The sequence below is a fragment of the Dipodomys spectabilis genome, unplaced genomic scaffold (genome assembly GCF_019054845.1).
Source record: "Dipodomys spectabilis isolate Male_0828 unplaced genomic scaffold, ASM1905484v1 ptg000091l, whole genome shotgun sequence".
Classification (NCBI taxonomy): domain Eukaryota; kingdom Metazoa; phylum Chordata; class Mammalia; order Rodentia; family Heteromyidae; genus Dipodomys; species Dipodomys spectabilis.
This window is the reverse complement of record NW_024870768.1, coordinates 2,879,293-2,892,816: the sequence shown is the minus strand read 5'-3', so window position 1 is coordinate 2,892,816 and position 13,524 is coordinate 2,879,293. Positions and strand designations below refer to the sequence as shown.

General features: G+C 42.5%; 2 protein-coding genes across 2 annotated transcripts; both read right to left on the bottom strand.

The window, feature by feature from the left end:
* Positions 1-2,497: 2,497 nt before the first annotated feature.
* On the bottom strand, positions 2,498-2,911 carry LOC122112034 (cellular nucleic acid-binding protein-like). Its single transcript, XM_042684858.1, has one exon. It carries the CDS (start codon positions 2,909-2,911, stop codon positions 2,498-2,500), a length of 414 nt encoding a protein of 137 aa, XP_042540792.1.
* Positions 2,912-12,187: 9,276 nt separating this feature from the next.
* On the bottom strand, positions 12,188-12,706 carry LOC122112062 (cellular nucleic acid-binding protein-like). Its single transcript, XM_042684896.1, has one exon. The coding sequence runs from the start codon at positions 12,704-12,706 to the stop codon at positions 12,188-12,190; it is 519 nt and encodes a 172-aa protein (XP_042540830.1).
* Between the last annotated feature and the right edge of the window lie 818 nt (positions 12,707-13,524).

The following is a 13,524-nucleotide window of genomic DNA, read 5'->3' as shown; positions in this document are numbered from 1 at the left end:
GAAAAGAGTATGGTTGAAAAATGGGCTGCAAGCTCTCTGCTGTCTTGAAGGCCATGCACTCAGCTATGCTAGGATTTCAAGACATCAGATTTCTCAATGATTTCAGGGCCCTGAGGGTGCTTCTGCCTCTCAGAAATCCTTTTTGTAAGGCCCTCCAGGAGGACACAGAGGAAAGTTTTCCTGGAGGTGGAAGAGGAGTAGAGTATGGATTTCTCAGTATAGGAAAGTAAGAAAAGAGACCTGGCAATAGATAGCCTACTATAGGCTCTTTATATCCATGTGCAAATTTCAGCTTTTCTATAATCGTTTTTTAAAAATAGAAAGACAAAGACCACGAAGTAAACATCTATTCCACAGCATAGTGATACAGAAAAGACCTGGGCATCACCAGAAAACCCTGGACAGCCAGACACACATATGAGAAAATTGCAACAATAAACACAGGCTCTACTTGGAAACAAGTACAGGTTACCAAGAGCAGAATATTTAAAAAATATCCCTGATAGAAAACTGGGCTTTACATTAGTATACCAAATTAATCTTTGAACTGTCCCTAGGTGCTGCTTAATTGATTTAAGATCTTGTAAGGGAATTGTTGGTACTTGAGAGCATCTGGGCCAGGATAATATATAAATTGTGGACAATGAGATCAAGCAGGCAAATGGCTTCATGTAATAATCTGAGGTCTCCATCCAATGTCACCTCACCAGGGCCTTTTTTTTGTTTGTAACGTAGACGAGGTGTTTTCAGGTATATTGAGCGAGGAGTCTGTGTGGGTTAGCCCCTTTATGGTGGGAATTCGACCCTCCTGAACCTCAGCCTTCCTTTCTATGGGTAGTGCCTTTGATGTGGGAAATGGGAATGATCCTGCAGGTGTCTTCCTTCAGCTGTTCTCTTTCAGGGTCCTCCAAAGTGTTTCACCATCTTGCCACACAAGCAGTCTATGCAGTCTATGAGGGGTTCCAACTTTGTAAAAAATAGTTTAAAATTACTTTTGTATTTTCTAAGACTCAGATTCTTTTTCCATCTGATGTAAAAACAAATGATTAGAACAAATAAAACCCAGCTATCTAAGTGATAATATTATACAAAAATAACATCTTCACTTCTGTGAAAATGCATTTCTCGGCAATCTTTGGGTTTTAGATTTAGTATTTGAAAATGTGTGTTTTCCCATAGCCAAGTTATAGAAACAACCCAGATGCCCCACTACAGATGAGTGGATCCAAAAACTGTGTGGTACCTATCTACAATGGAATATTATGCAGCCATTAGAAAGCACAAAATAATGTCATTTGCTCAGAAATGGATGGAAGTAGAAAAAACCACTTTGAATGAGGTAAGCCAAGAGCAAAGAGGCAAACAGCACATGGTCTCCCTGATATGTGGATGTTAAATACAGAATGCAAGGAGATACAACAAAGTAAACAGGACTGGAGAAACAAAGGACCTCCACTCATCTTGTCCTATCATTGCTAAATGACCCCATGTTGTTGACCACATATATGACATACATATGTGCACATCTGAGGGAAGCTAGGAGGAGGGCACAGGGTTATAGGGAATCAGGAGAAAACATGCAATAGAAGGGCCCATCAGCTGCACTGGACATTGATGAAAACTAAGCAGCTCAAGGGCAGCAATGGGAGGGAGGGAAAGAGGGAACAGCTTACACTAAGCAAAAGGAAAGAAATGTACATACTACCCGATGTGGAAGAAGTAGTTGTATTGTCAAAGCTCTTAGAATTCATAAACATTATAGATCACGTTAATAAAACTTTGCCTCATGAAGGTTAGAATGTGTGATTTCAACTAAGTATCACTATCTCACAAAACTGAAATTTGTGAAATTTATGTAATCACTTAATCACAATAAAAATTATTTAAAAAAAGAAAATGTGTGTTTTGAACCTTGGTCATCATGCTTTGTATACTCAGCAGCAGTCCTGCAATGAAGCTGTACCAGTTTAGGTATTTATTCCAATTTCTCTCCAATATACTTCAACACATATGTTGTCCTTCTCATTTCATTTACAGTGACTTATATGTCTATCCCACAGTGGCCTGTCACAGATGTGACTTGAGGTTATTTAGTAGCTCCTGAGGTCAGGCAACACAAGGCCTTTGTTATGATAAAATTGAAGTAACTAATGGAAGTTCATAGAGATTTCTAGATTTGGTTTTACATCTTATGTGGAAATATTTAAGTAAACCAGGATGGGCTTAATGATCTGACTCAACTCTTCCCACCCCACAATTCCTATTCATCAGAGACTCAGAAAGGGTTTCTATAACAAAGCATTACACACAAGACCTAGTTAAATTCAGAAAATCATTTTTGTTTTTTAATTTGTCTACCCCCTTTCCACCTTTTACAGAGCAATTAAAGCTCACTGGCCTGGGAATAGCCTCCATCGGCCAACTTTGGCCAGCAAAGAGTATCAGAGAAATTAATACACTATCAGCAGAAGCGAGGAAGGGCGACACAGGCAAAGAATTAGGCCGAGGCCTCAATGGTGCATTCCCAGGCAAAATGTCCAGTCTCACCACAGCGGTAACAGCTGACTTCTAGTACTTTCTTGCAATTGATGGCCACATGTCCATGTTCCCCGCACTTGTAACACTGCACCTTGTGGCAGTCTTTCTGCATATGGCCAGGTTGGCCACAACAATAGCACTTGAGGTCATCTGCCTGCTGGCAGTCTCGAGCCAGGTGGCCTAGTCTGCCGCAGTTGTAGCAGCTCTGCTGCCGCTCTCTCTTGGGCTCCTTGCAGTCCTTGGCGATGTGGCCGCCTGCGCCGCAGTTGTAGCAGGCGTCCTCCTCCAGATCACAGTCCCTGACAAGGTGTCCGGACTCCCCGCAGCGGTAGCAGAAGTCTACCAGGGATGTGGGATATTTGGGCCATTTCATACCTTGGCTAATGTGAAAATTGCTAACTGTGTCCCTGTCTCTATAGTATCCTGATTTTCGTTCCTTTGCAGCTCTGGATCATAGGGTAGGTTTTTGTTTTGTAACTTTTTTGAATAACATAGCACTGATATTACAGCTTGGTGGTCTTGATTATGTATAGTTGTAACTTTTGAGACAACCTGGGTTTGGCTGATAAGTAGTCTGCTCCTTAGAGTTAATGAGATGGGCCCCTTGTACTCAAAATGGTCAAATGGAATCAATTTTATGGTCAAAAATAGAACCAACTGTAAGTTGGGTCAGATATAAACCCTTAGGGATCAATGGGATGGTGCAGATGGAGAAGTGAAAGGTTAGGATTGGAGAGATATGAGTTCAAGTTCAGAAGAGGACTTGGGAATAATGATAGTAGAGGAGTAAGAACAGCTTAGGACTGGGGTATATGTAGTAAGAGGAGAATAAAGACCTTTTTACTGAGTGTAAGAGGTGGAAAAGAATTCGAAGAAAGGTTATATAAGGAGTAGCTTAGAGATGGAGATGAAGGGAAGAAAAAGAAGCTTTATATATAAGTATATTTGGGAGAGTTTCTGAGATTAGACAAAGATTATTCAGATATTATTGGAGAGTTGCTTAATCTAAGTTAACTCCTGTACTTACTGTTTATACACATAGAAGGAGGCTTTACTTTGTGTATAGAAGTAAGGAGGGTAGCTCCGATGGTGTAGTAGTATAATTTGGAGAAAAAGGAGGAGAAGGGGAGAGTGAGAAGAAAAGAAAGCAGAAAAGGAAAGAAAAACCTTACAAATTAGGAAATTGGAAAGTGTGAAAAAAATGAATAATAATGAAAAATAGAAGCTTTAATTGGAATAGCAAATCCTAAATCACAATACACATAAATAACACATAGAAATAAAAACAAACAACAAATGATTGGAGATAAAAACTAACAAAACAAAACAAAAATGAGAATAAAAAACTAAAGAATGGTTTTTCATGTTCTTTCGGTGAGTTTTAGTCTCCCCTTAGTCCTCAGAGCCGATTCCTGATAGACCCTTTTATGCCTTGCTGTAGTCCACTTTCCTTGTGGCTTGGTTGGGAGCAGATGGCCCTTGATGGGGGAGGCTGCTTGCTATCTATAGTCCCACTCACAGGCCTGGTGGGAGGAGGCTTTTGGCGTTTCAGGGTTGTAGACTGCTATCATAGGCCTGGAGCTGTGTTCCCAAGCTTTCCCAGGTAGCCACAGTAGCCTTAGGAAAAGAGCTTATGTCTGTGTTCTGTTCTGATGGGATCCCTTCCTTTTGGAAGGGGGACTTGGGTCAGAGGGCTTTGGGATCCCGCAGGGAATTGCTACCCAGAGAGAGGACCCAGTTGGGTTACTCACGAGGTCTGTAGCTGGTGGTGCTCTGGACCACAGAGTCTGTGCTGTGGTGGGTCGGATGGAGTTGGTAGGTTCTCAGCCAGAGGGTCTGGATGTAGGCAGGCCCAGGTGGGGAGGGGGGAAGTTGGCTCTGCTGATGCTGAAGGGTCTCCTCTGTGGCAGCTTGGGGAGTCCTGGCACTGGGGGAACCAGGTGGAGGTTTGTGAAGCCGGCTGGTGTGGGCTGCAGGATCCATGTTGGTCTGCAGTAGAGAAGGTGGGAGGTGGCAGGCCAGTGGCAGGCAGCCTTGGGGATGGTTGTTTGCAGTTGCTAGGTGGATCTTCAGGGATGCCTGTAGCAGCTTGGTGGTGCCTTGGCTATGAGAGCCTGGGGTGGCAGCAGGTCCCAGCAGAGTGCCCAGTTAGTAGGGCAGTTGGCTCATAGAGCTTAGAGAGATGGATTAGCTGCCGCTGTGGATTCCTGGGAGCCTTGTGCCAGGTTGGCGGGGGCCCACAGTTATCCCACCAGCGCTGCAGTCACGGGCTGACTTTGAGGGCTTACCTGGTGATGCCAGTTTCTGTAATGGTTGTATTACTGAGTTCACTCCTTCCCCATAGCTGCCCTGGGGGGAAGGGTGGGGTGGGTCGAGGGGGGCATTCTCTGGTTTGGAAGTCTTCACCAGGTTCCCTCCTAACTTTCCCGTGGGTCTAGTTATGAGCGTTTTTGGGTGCTCCTCTGCTTAAAGTCTGCAGAGAGTCCTGGGCAGCCCTGCATGGAGCCATGCTCTGCGGGGGTCCCTTTCACTGCTTCTCTTTCCTTCTTTGCCTGCTAGGTGGAAAATGAAGGAGGAGGTAACAATGCTTGCTATGAAATGTACTCATTACCCTACTCGCGTAACTGTAACCCCTCTGTACAACATTTTTACAATAAAATAATAATTATACAAAGGAATCCCATGGACTGTACTCCAAAGTTACTAGAGCTGATTCAAAACTTTGGCAAAGTAGCAGGGTACCAAATTAACCCTCAAAAACCAATAGCTTATCTGTATGCCAACAATGAGAAGAGCACGGCTGAAATCAGGAAAGCAACTCATTTCTAATAGCTCCACAAAAAATAAAATACCTAGGAATTAACTTAACCAAAGAAGTGAAGAACCTCTATGATGAAACCTTTAAAAACCTGAAAAAGGAAATCAAAACAGAACTTAGAAAGTGGCAAAACCTCCCATGCTCCTGGATTGGAAGGATCAACCATGAAAATGGCAATACTGCCAAAGACTATCTACAAATTAAATATGATACCTATCAATATTCCAATCTCATTCTTCAATGAAATAGAAGAAACAATGCAAAAATTCATATGGAACAATAAACGACATCGAATAGCAAAAACGATCCTTAAAGAATAGTGCTGGGGGAATATCAATGTCAAATTTGAAACTCTACTACAAAGCCATAATCAAAACAGCTTGGTACTGGCACAAGAACAGACCTGAGGACCAGTGGAACAGAATTGAAATCTCAGAAATGCACCCACAAACCCATATCTACCTAATGTTCGATAAGGGAGCTAAAAAAAAATAGAATGGAAGAAATGCAGCCTCTTCAGTAAATGATGCTGGCAAAATTGGTTAAACACCTGCCAAATAAACAAGTGGGCTAAAGACTTAAAGAGAAACTTTTCTGAAGAAGAAATAAGAATGGCCAATAGACACATGAAGAAATGCTCAACCTCTCTAGCCATAAAAGCAATGCAAAGCCGGGCGCTGGTGGCTCACGCCTGTAATCCTAGCTACTCAGGAAGCTGAGATCTGAGGATCGAGGTTCAAAGCCAGCCGGGGCAGGAAAGACCGTGAGATTCCTATCTCCAATAAACCAGCAGAAAACCGGAAGTGGCGCTGTAGCTCAAGTGGTAGAGCACTCGCCTTGAGCTAAAGAGCTGAGGGACAGCGCCCAGGCCCAGAGTTCAAGCCCCACGACTGACAAAAAAAAAAAAAAAAAAAAAAAATCAATGTGTATTGCCGGGCGCTGGTGGCTCACGCCTGTAATCCTAGCTACTCAGGAGGCCGAGATCTGAGGATCGCGGTTCAAAGCCAGCCCGGGCAGGAAAGACCGTGAGACTCCTATCTCCAATAAACCACCAGAAAACTGGAAGTGGCGCTGTAGCTCAAGTGGTAGAGCGCTCGCCTTGAGCTGAAGAGCTGAGGGACAGCGCCCAGGCCCAGAGTTCAAGCCCCACGACCGACAAAAAACAAAAAAGCAACGCAAATCAAAACAATATTAAGATACCACCTCACCGCAGTTTGAACGGATATAATCAAGAAATCTAATAACAGCAGATGCTGAAGTGGATGTGGCCAAAAGGGAACCCTACTGCATTGTTGGTGGGAGTGTAAACTTGTTCTACTTTGGAAAGTAGTATGGAGGTTCCTCAAAAGACTCCACATAGAGTTCCTCTATGACCCAGGAATCCCACTTTTAGGCCCTTACCCGAATGTTCACAAACAAGACCATACTAAAGCTACCAGCACAACTATGTTTGTTTATTGCAGCATTATTTACCATAGCTAAGATATGGAACCAACCCAGATGCTCCTCAGTAGATGAATGGATCAAGAAAATGTGGTACATGTATAATATGGAATTCTATGCCTCTATTAGAAAGAATGACATGGCCCCATATGTTAGGAAATGGAAAGTCTTGGAAAAAACTATATTAAGTGAAGTAAGCCAGGCCCAAAGAAACCTAAGTCCCTCGGTTCAAGACACTCAAAAGCTGAGTGTGACTAATGTGAATTTTACTTTGATTAGTCCGACTTTTTAAATAGTTTCTAGTCAGGTATAATGTCACTTGCCTGCAGTCCTAGTTACTTGGAAGACTGTGTCTGGATGATGGTAAGTTTGAAAGTACTGTTGGCAATATACGGCGACTCCATCTTAGTAAAATAAAAGTTTTTCAAATGGAGTATGGGCATAAAAGCATAGAATTGTTTTTAACGAACTTACAATGCACTATGTGATTCTCTTGTTTCTTTTGCATGTTCTCCTCAATGGTATAATCCTTGTTTTCACTGTATCTGATTCCGGTGTCCTGCATCTTGTATATACAGTTTTCTAATTTGTGGAGGGAAAGGGATATAACAAAATACTTAAATAAGGATGACTCATTGTAACAATGAGATTGTTGAAAACAAACTTTACAATTTGGGGGAGGGGAGGGAAGAGTTGGGGAGGTGGGGAGGGAAGGGATTGTAGGAGAAAAACAAAGGAGGATGTAACAATGCTTGCTAGGAAATGTACTCATTACCCTATTCATGTAACTGTAACCCCTCTGTACAGTATTTTTACAATAAAAATATATATGGAAATAAAGAAAAAAGTACTAAGGTATATTCCATTCTCTCTCTGTGTCTCTGTCTCTGTCTGTCTCTGTATATATATATATATATATATATATATATATGTATATATATACACACATATATATATACACACACACACACACACACACACACACATATATATATATATATATATATATATATATATATATATATAGCTTATTTCACTTAGAATAACTTTGGCCTGGTTCATTCATGTCACCCTAAATGACAACGATTGCTTTTAAAAGTATTAAAGAAAGCCGAGAGCCAGTGGCTCATACCTGTAATCCTAGCTAATCAGGACATTGAGATCTAAGGATCGCATTTCAAAGCCTGTCTGGGAGGAAAGTTTATGAGACTCTTATTTCCAATTAACCATCAGAAAATCAGAGGCGATGCTGTGGCTCAAGTGGTAGAATCCTAGCCTTGAGAGAAAAAGCTCAGGGACAGTGCCCAGGTCCTGAGATCAAGCCCCAACAACAACATAAAAAGTATTCTTTCCTCTTGTCTGTGTGTGCATGCGCGTGTGTGTGTGTGTGTGTGTGTGTGTGTGTGTGTGTGTGTGTTTGTGTGTGTGTGTGTGCACGCACACACGTGTGCTGCATGACAGTTTCTTAGACAGACCTGTTGAGGGATAATTCATTCTTTATTGCAAAGGAGTTCCCACAACTGCAGTCCTGTCAGCTGCTTGAGGTAGGAGCCAATCCCTTGGCTAGAAGGTGCAAAAGGGAGCACTGGGTATGTGCACAAACTATGCACAGGAAAAAGCCAGAAATAAAGTTTACATATGTATGTATGTATATGTGTGTGTGTGTGTGTGTGTGTGTATAAATTTGTCAGTCATGGAGCTTGAGCTCTGCAACTGGATGCTGTCCCTCAGCACTTCACCTCAAGGTGAGAGCTCTACCACTTGAGCCACAGCACCAATTCTGTTTTTCTGGTGGTTACTTGCAGATAAGAGTCTCATGGACTTTCGTACCTTGGCTGACTTTGAACGGCAATCCTCAGATCTCAGCCTCCTGAGTAGCTAGGATTACAGGCATGAGCCACTGGCACCCAGCTCAATTTATATTTTCATATTATGAATATAGCTTTATTTCAGTTCATAACCTTTTTCTAAAGTATAGGGGTCTCAAGTCCTTTGTTTTCCCCAGCAAATAAGGAATTATGTGTCAGGAAATGTGGAAGCAGAATCGAAGTTTATTTGAAAGTGAAAGATGCCAGGGAAACTGAAGAATACCTCTTAAAGACTGGCAGGTTGGCACAAGCCCCCAACTCCTGGCTCTGAGGGCTGCCTTATATCATGTGGGGTCTTGTCCACCTGTTTCTCAGGCAAGAATGAGGAGGAGAATGTAAAGGAAGAGGTGAAGGAGGAAAAGCAGGTGAAGAAGAAGGAGCAGAGTATGGACTTTGAGTACAAGAGAGTTAGAAGTGAGGCGTGGAAATTGGCAGCATGCTATAGGCCCCTGGTTATCCCCCTTTGTTTCCCTTGGAGAAATCTCAGCGTTTCTATCATCTTTATTTTAAGATGGAAAAACAAAGACCCCTAAAAAAACATAGGCCACAACACAGTGATACAGAAAAGAGCTGAGCTGGCATCACTAGAAAGCCCTGAATGGGCAAGACACACAAATAAAATAAGAAGATGCCAACAACAAACAGAGGCTGTACTTTTAAACAAGGGAAGGTTTTAAGAGCAGAATATTTAGAGAACATCCTTGATGGAGAACTGGGCTTTACATTAGCATACTAAATTGATTTCTGAGCGTTCCCTAGGTGGATCTTAATCTATTTAAGATCTTATAAAGGGAATGGGTGGTATTTGAGAGTATTTGTGCCAAGAGAGTATATGGATTGTGGACCTTGGCTTAGAGGGAGATGATTGCTTCATTTATTCATCAGAGGTCCTGATCCAGCTTCTACTTATCAGGGCCTCCTTTTTTTTTAAGCTTACAAGACCTATTTAGAGCTGTATTCAGAGCTATTTAGTGAGGAATCTCTGTGTTTTCACCCTTTAATGATGGGAAATAGCAGGTCTGGGAAGATGGCTCAGTGGTAGAGTGCTTGCTTTGCATGCATGAAGCCCTGGGTTCGATTTCTCAGCACCACATAAGGAGAAAAGCCAGAAGTGGCACTGTGGCACAAGTGGCAGTGTGCTAGCCTTGAGCTGAAGAGCTGAGGGACAGTGCCCAGGCCCAGAGTTCAGGCCCACAACTGACCAAAACACAAAAGAAATGATGGGAAATAGCCTCTCCTGTACCTCACCTTTCCATGGATATTGTTTTTGATATGGGAATGATCCTAGAGGGGAAATTGTGCAGGTTTTGCCTTTCAGAGCCTGCCTATCTTTAACTAGTTACCCACACAGGGAGCCTGTCAGGGGTTCAATTAAGGGAAGTAGTAGTACACCAAAGGAGATAAAAGCAACTTAAACTGTAGCTGTGACCCTAAGTTTCTTTCTAATAAAGGAGCTACCAGAATGAATGACAGAATTGGAAATCTCCATAGAAGCAGGCAAGAGGTTTGGTGAAATAATGCTGTTAGGACTGACATTACTCTTTTTATTATTATTAATATCAACATTATTATTACAGTCATTTCATTGGGGTTTCTGGGTCCATGAGAAAAAGGCATGGCAACCGGATGTATGTAACTGTAACTCCTCTGTATATCACCTTTTAAATAATATTTTTTTTAAAGGACATGGCAGAAAAATGAGATCTACTGTCCCTACTTTACTGAAGGCCATGCACTCAGCCCTGTCTAGACACTATTCTGAAAATGAACTATACCACTTTTGGTTGAGACAGGAAGAAAAGCTGGAGTAGTACAAGAGAAGAGTTGACATTGTCCAAAGGAAATGTAATGTTTATGTGAATTACATAACTGTAACCCCTCTGTACATCACCTCATTGTTAACAATTGAAATATTTTTAAAGTACAATTTCTATTTTCTAGAAGCCAGTTGCTTTTCCATCTGACTTTAAAAAACTGAGCAGAGCAAAGGAAACAGGATCGTTGAAGTGACATAGCATAAAAAAATCACATCTTGATTTATATGAAATAATATTCCAAAACAACTTCATAGTTTCTGTGAAAATGCATTTCTACGCAATTCCTGAATGAACCCTATTTATGCTAACTTTGAGAATTGATGTTCATTGTGGGGTTTAGATTTAGTCCTTGAAAATGTGTGTTTTTAATCTTTGCCATCACTATCTGTAAATCCAGGATCAGCGCTGAATAAAGCTGTCCTGGTTAAGGCTTTTATTCTGATTCCTCTCCTACAGCCTTCAAGGCATATGTTTGCTTTCTCATTTTGTTTACTCCCATCAACAGTACATTCTTTGAGGGCCTGGTACTTAACATTATTTAAGAGCTATTGAGGTTAGAAAATCGACTTATCTGACCTTTTCTGCTTGACTCAGACATATACTAGTTCTTGCAAATAGGGGAAACCATGGGACCTATGTTTCTTTGGGCCTGGCTTACTTCACTTAATATAATTTTTTCCAAGTCTTTCCATTTCCTAACAAATGGGGCAATGCCATTCTTTCTGATGGAGGCATAGAATTCCATTGTGTATATATACCACATTTTCTTGATCCATTCATTTACTGAGGGGCATCTGGGTTGGTTCCATAACTTAGCTATGGTAAATAAGGCTGCAATAAACATAATCGTGCTGGTAGTAAAGGTCAGATAAGTTGATGTTAGGGAAATGAACCCTTAGATATGAATTCAAATGTTTTTTTCTTTCATGCGATTATTTCTAACTCATTTATAAAGCTATTTCTTTGTTGCTTTGTATGTCCCTCCCCCATAGTATAATCCCTGCTTTCACTGTATTTGATGTTGGTATAATTTGTGGAGGGGATGGGGAAAAACAAATCGTTTAAATAGGGATACAGGTGTACTCATTGCAACAACGAGATGTATAAGTCGTTATGTCTAAAACGAACTTTACAACTTTGGTGGTGGGGGAGGACGGTTGGGTGGGGGGGGCGGGAGGAGGATGGGATGGGAAGGGCAAACAAAAGCGGAGGCTACAATGCTTGATAAGAAATGTACTCATTATCTTGCCCATGTAATTGTAACCCTTCTGTACAGTATTTTCACAATAAAAAAAAACTAGGATGTTAAGCCAAAAAAGAAAAAAGAAAATCTAAGTCCATCAATATGCTCAAATTAAAGTGACTTATGGAAGATCATAAATACTACCAGAATTAGTTTTACTTCTGAAATAGGAAAATTTAAGAAACTCAGAATACCCTTATTCGTCTGAATAAACTCTTCCCATCCACCAAACCCAATTCACTAGGGCATGGAAGGGAGATTCTTTAACAAAGCATAATATATGACCTGGCTAAATGCAAAATGTCAATTTTTATTCATTCACCGCTTTCCTCCTTTTTCAGAGCAATTAAAGCTCACTGGCCTGGGAGTAGCCTCCATCGGCCAACTTTGGCCAGCAAAGAGTATCAGAGAAATTAATACACTATCAGCAGAAACGAGGAAGGGCGACACGGGCAAAGAATTAGGCCGAGGCCTCAATGGTGCATTCCCAGGCAAAATGTCCAGTCTCACCACAGCGGTAACAGCTGACTTCTAATACTTTCTTGCAATTGATGGCCACATGTCCAAGTTCCCCGCACCTGTAACACTGCACCTTGTGGCAGTCTTTCTGCATATGGCCAGGTTGGCCACAACAATAGCACTTGAGGTCATCTGCCTGCTGGCAGTCTCGAGCCAGGTGGCCTAGTCTGCCGCAGTTGTAGCAGCTCTGCTGCCGCTCTCTCTTGGGCTCCTTGCAGTCCTTGGCGATGTGGCCGCCTGCGCCGCAGTTATAGCAGGCGTCCTCCTCCAGATCACAGTCCTTGACAAGGTGTCCGGACTCCCCGCAGCGGTAGCAGAAGTCTACCAGGGATGCGGGATAAACCTGGAGCCCTCTGCCCCAGCCCCTCGGTCCTCCTCGCCCCCGTCTCGCAGCAGTGGGGCATTCCCTGGCCCAGTGGCCAGCTTGGCCACAACTGAAACATTCGTCGTTGCTGGTCATGGCTGCGCTGACAGCCTTGATTTCTGAGCGGCCGCAGTGGCGAAAATTCGCACTCAGATCCAGCGCCAGACGCGGGTCTGCACAGGGCCCCCCACGCCACTGTGCACCGCTCCGTTATTTCATTATGACTGCATAATCCGGTGTGTGAGGGATGACTCAGTAGACCAGGGTGTGTCTCTGTGTGTTGGTTTGTCTGTCAGCATGTGTGTGTGCACGTGCGTGCGTGAGTGCATGTGTAGCTCACATGTCCTGGATGCAGGCACCTATTGTAGGGTATTTGGGCCATTTCATACCTTAGCTACTGTGAAAATTGCTAACTCTTCCCCTGTCTCTGTGGTATCCTGATTCATATTCCTTTGCAGCTCTGGATTATAGTGTAGGTTTTAGTTTTGTTAACTTTTGAGCAACTTCTTCCCTGATTTCCACAGTGGCTGTACAAGGTGACATTCTCTCCAACAGTGTATGAGGGGTCCTTTCCCCCTGCATCTTTGTCAGAATTTGTTATTAGTGCTTTTGATGATGGTTACTCTGACTGAGCAGACAGAGTTGTAATCTCAATGTCATTTCCATTTGTGTTTCCTGTATGGCCTGAGATACTGAGCATTTCTTTATTGATTGTTCCTTTGTCCTTCTTTTTTTTAAATTAAATTAAATTTTTTTTGTGAACATACTGTACAGAGGGGTTACAATTACATGGGCAGGATAATGCGTACATTTCTTATCAAGCATTGCTCCTCCTTTGTTTACCCTTCACATCCCTTCCCAGCCTCCCCCTCCACCCCCCCACCCAATCCCCCCCCCCACCAATGTTGTAAAGC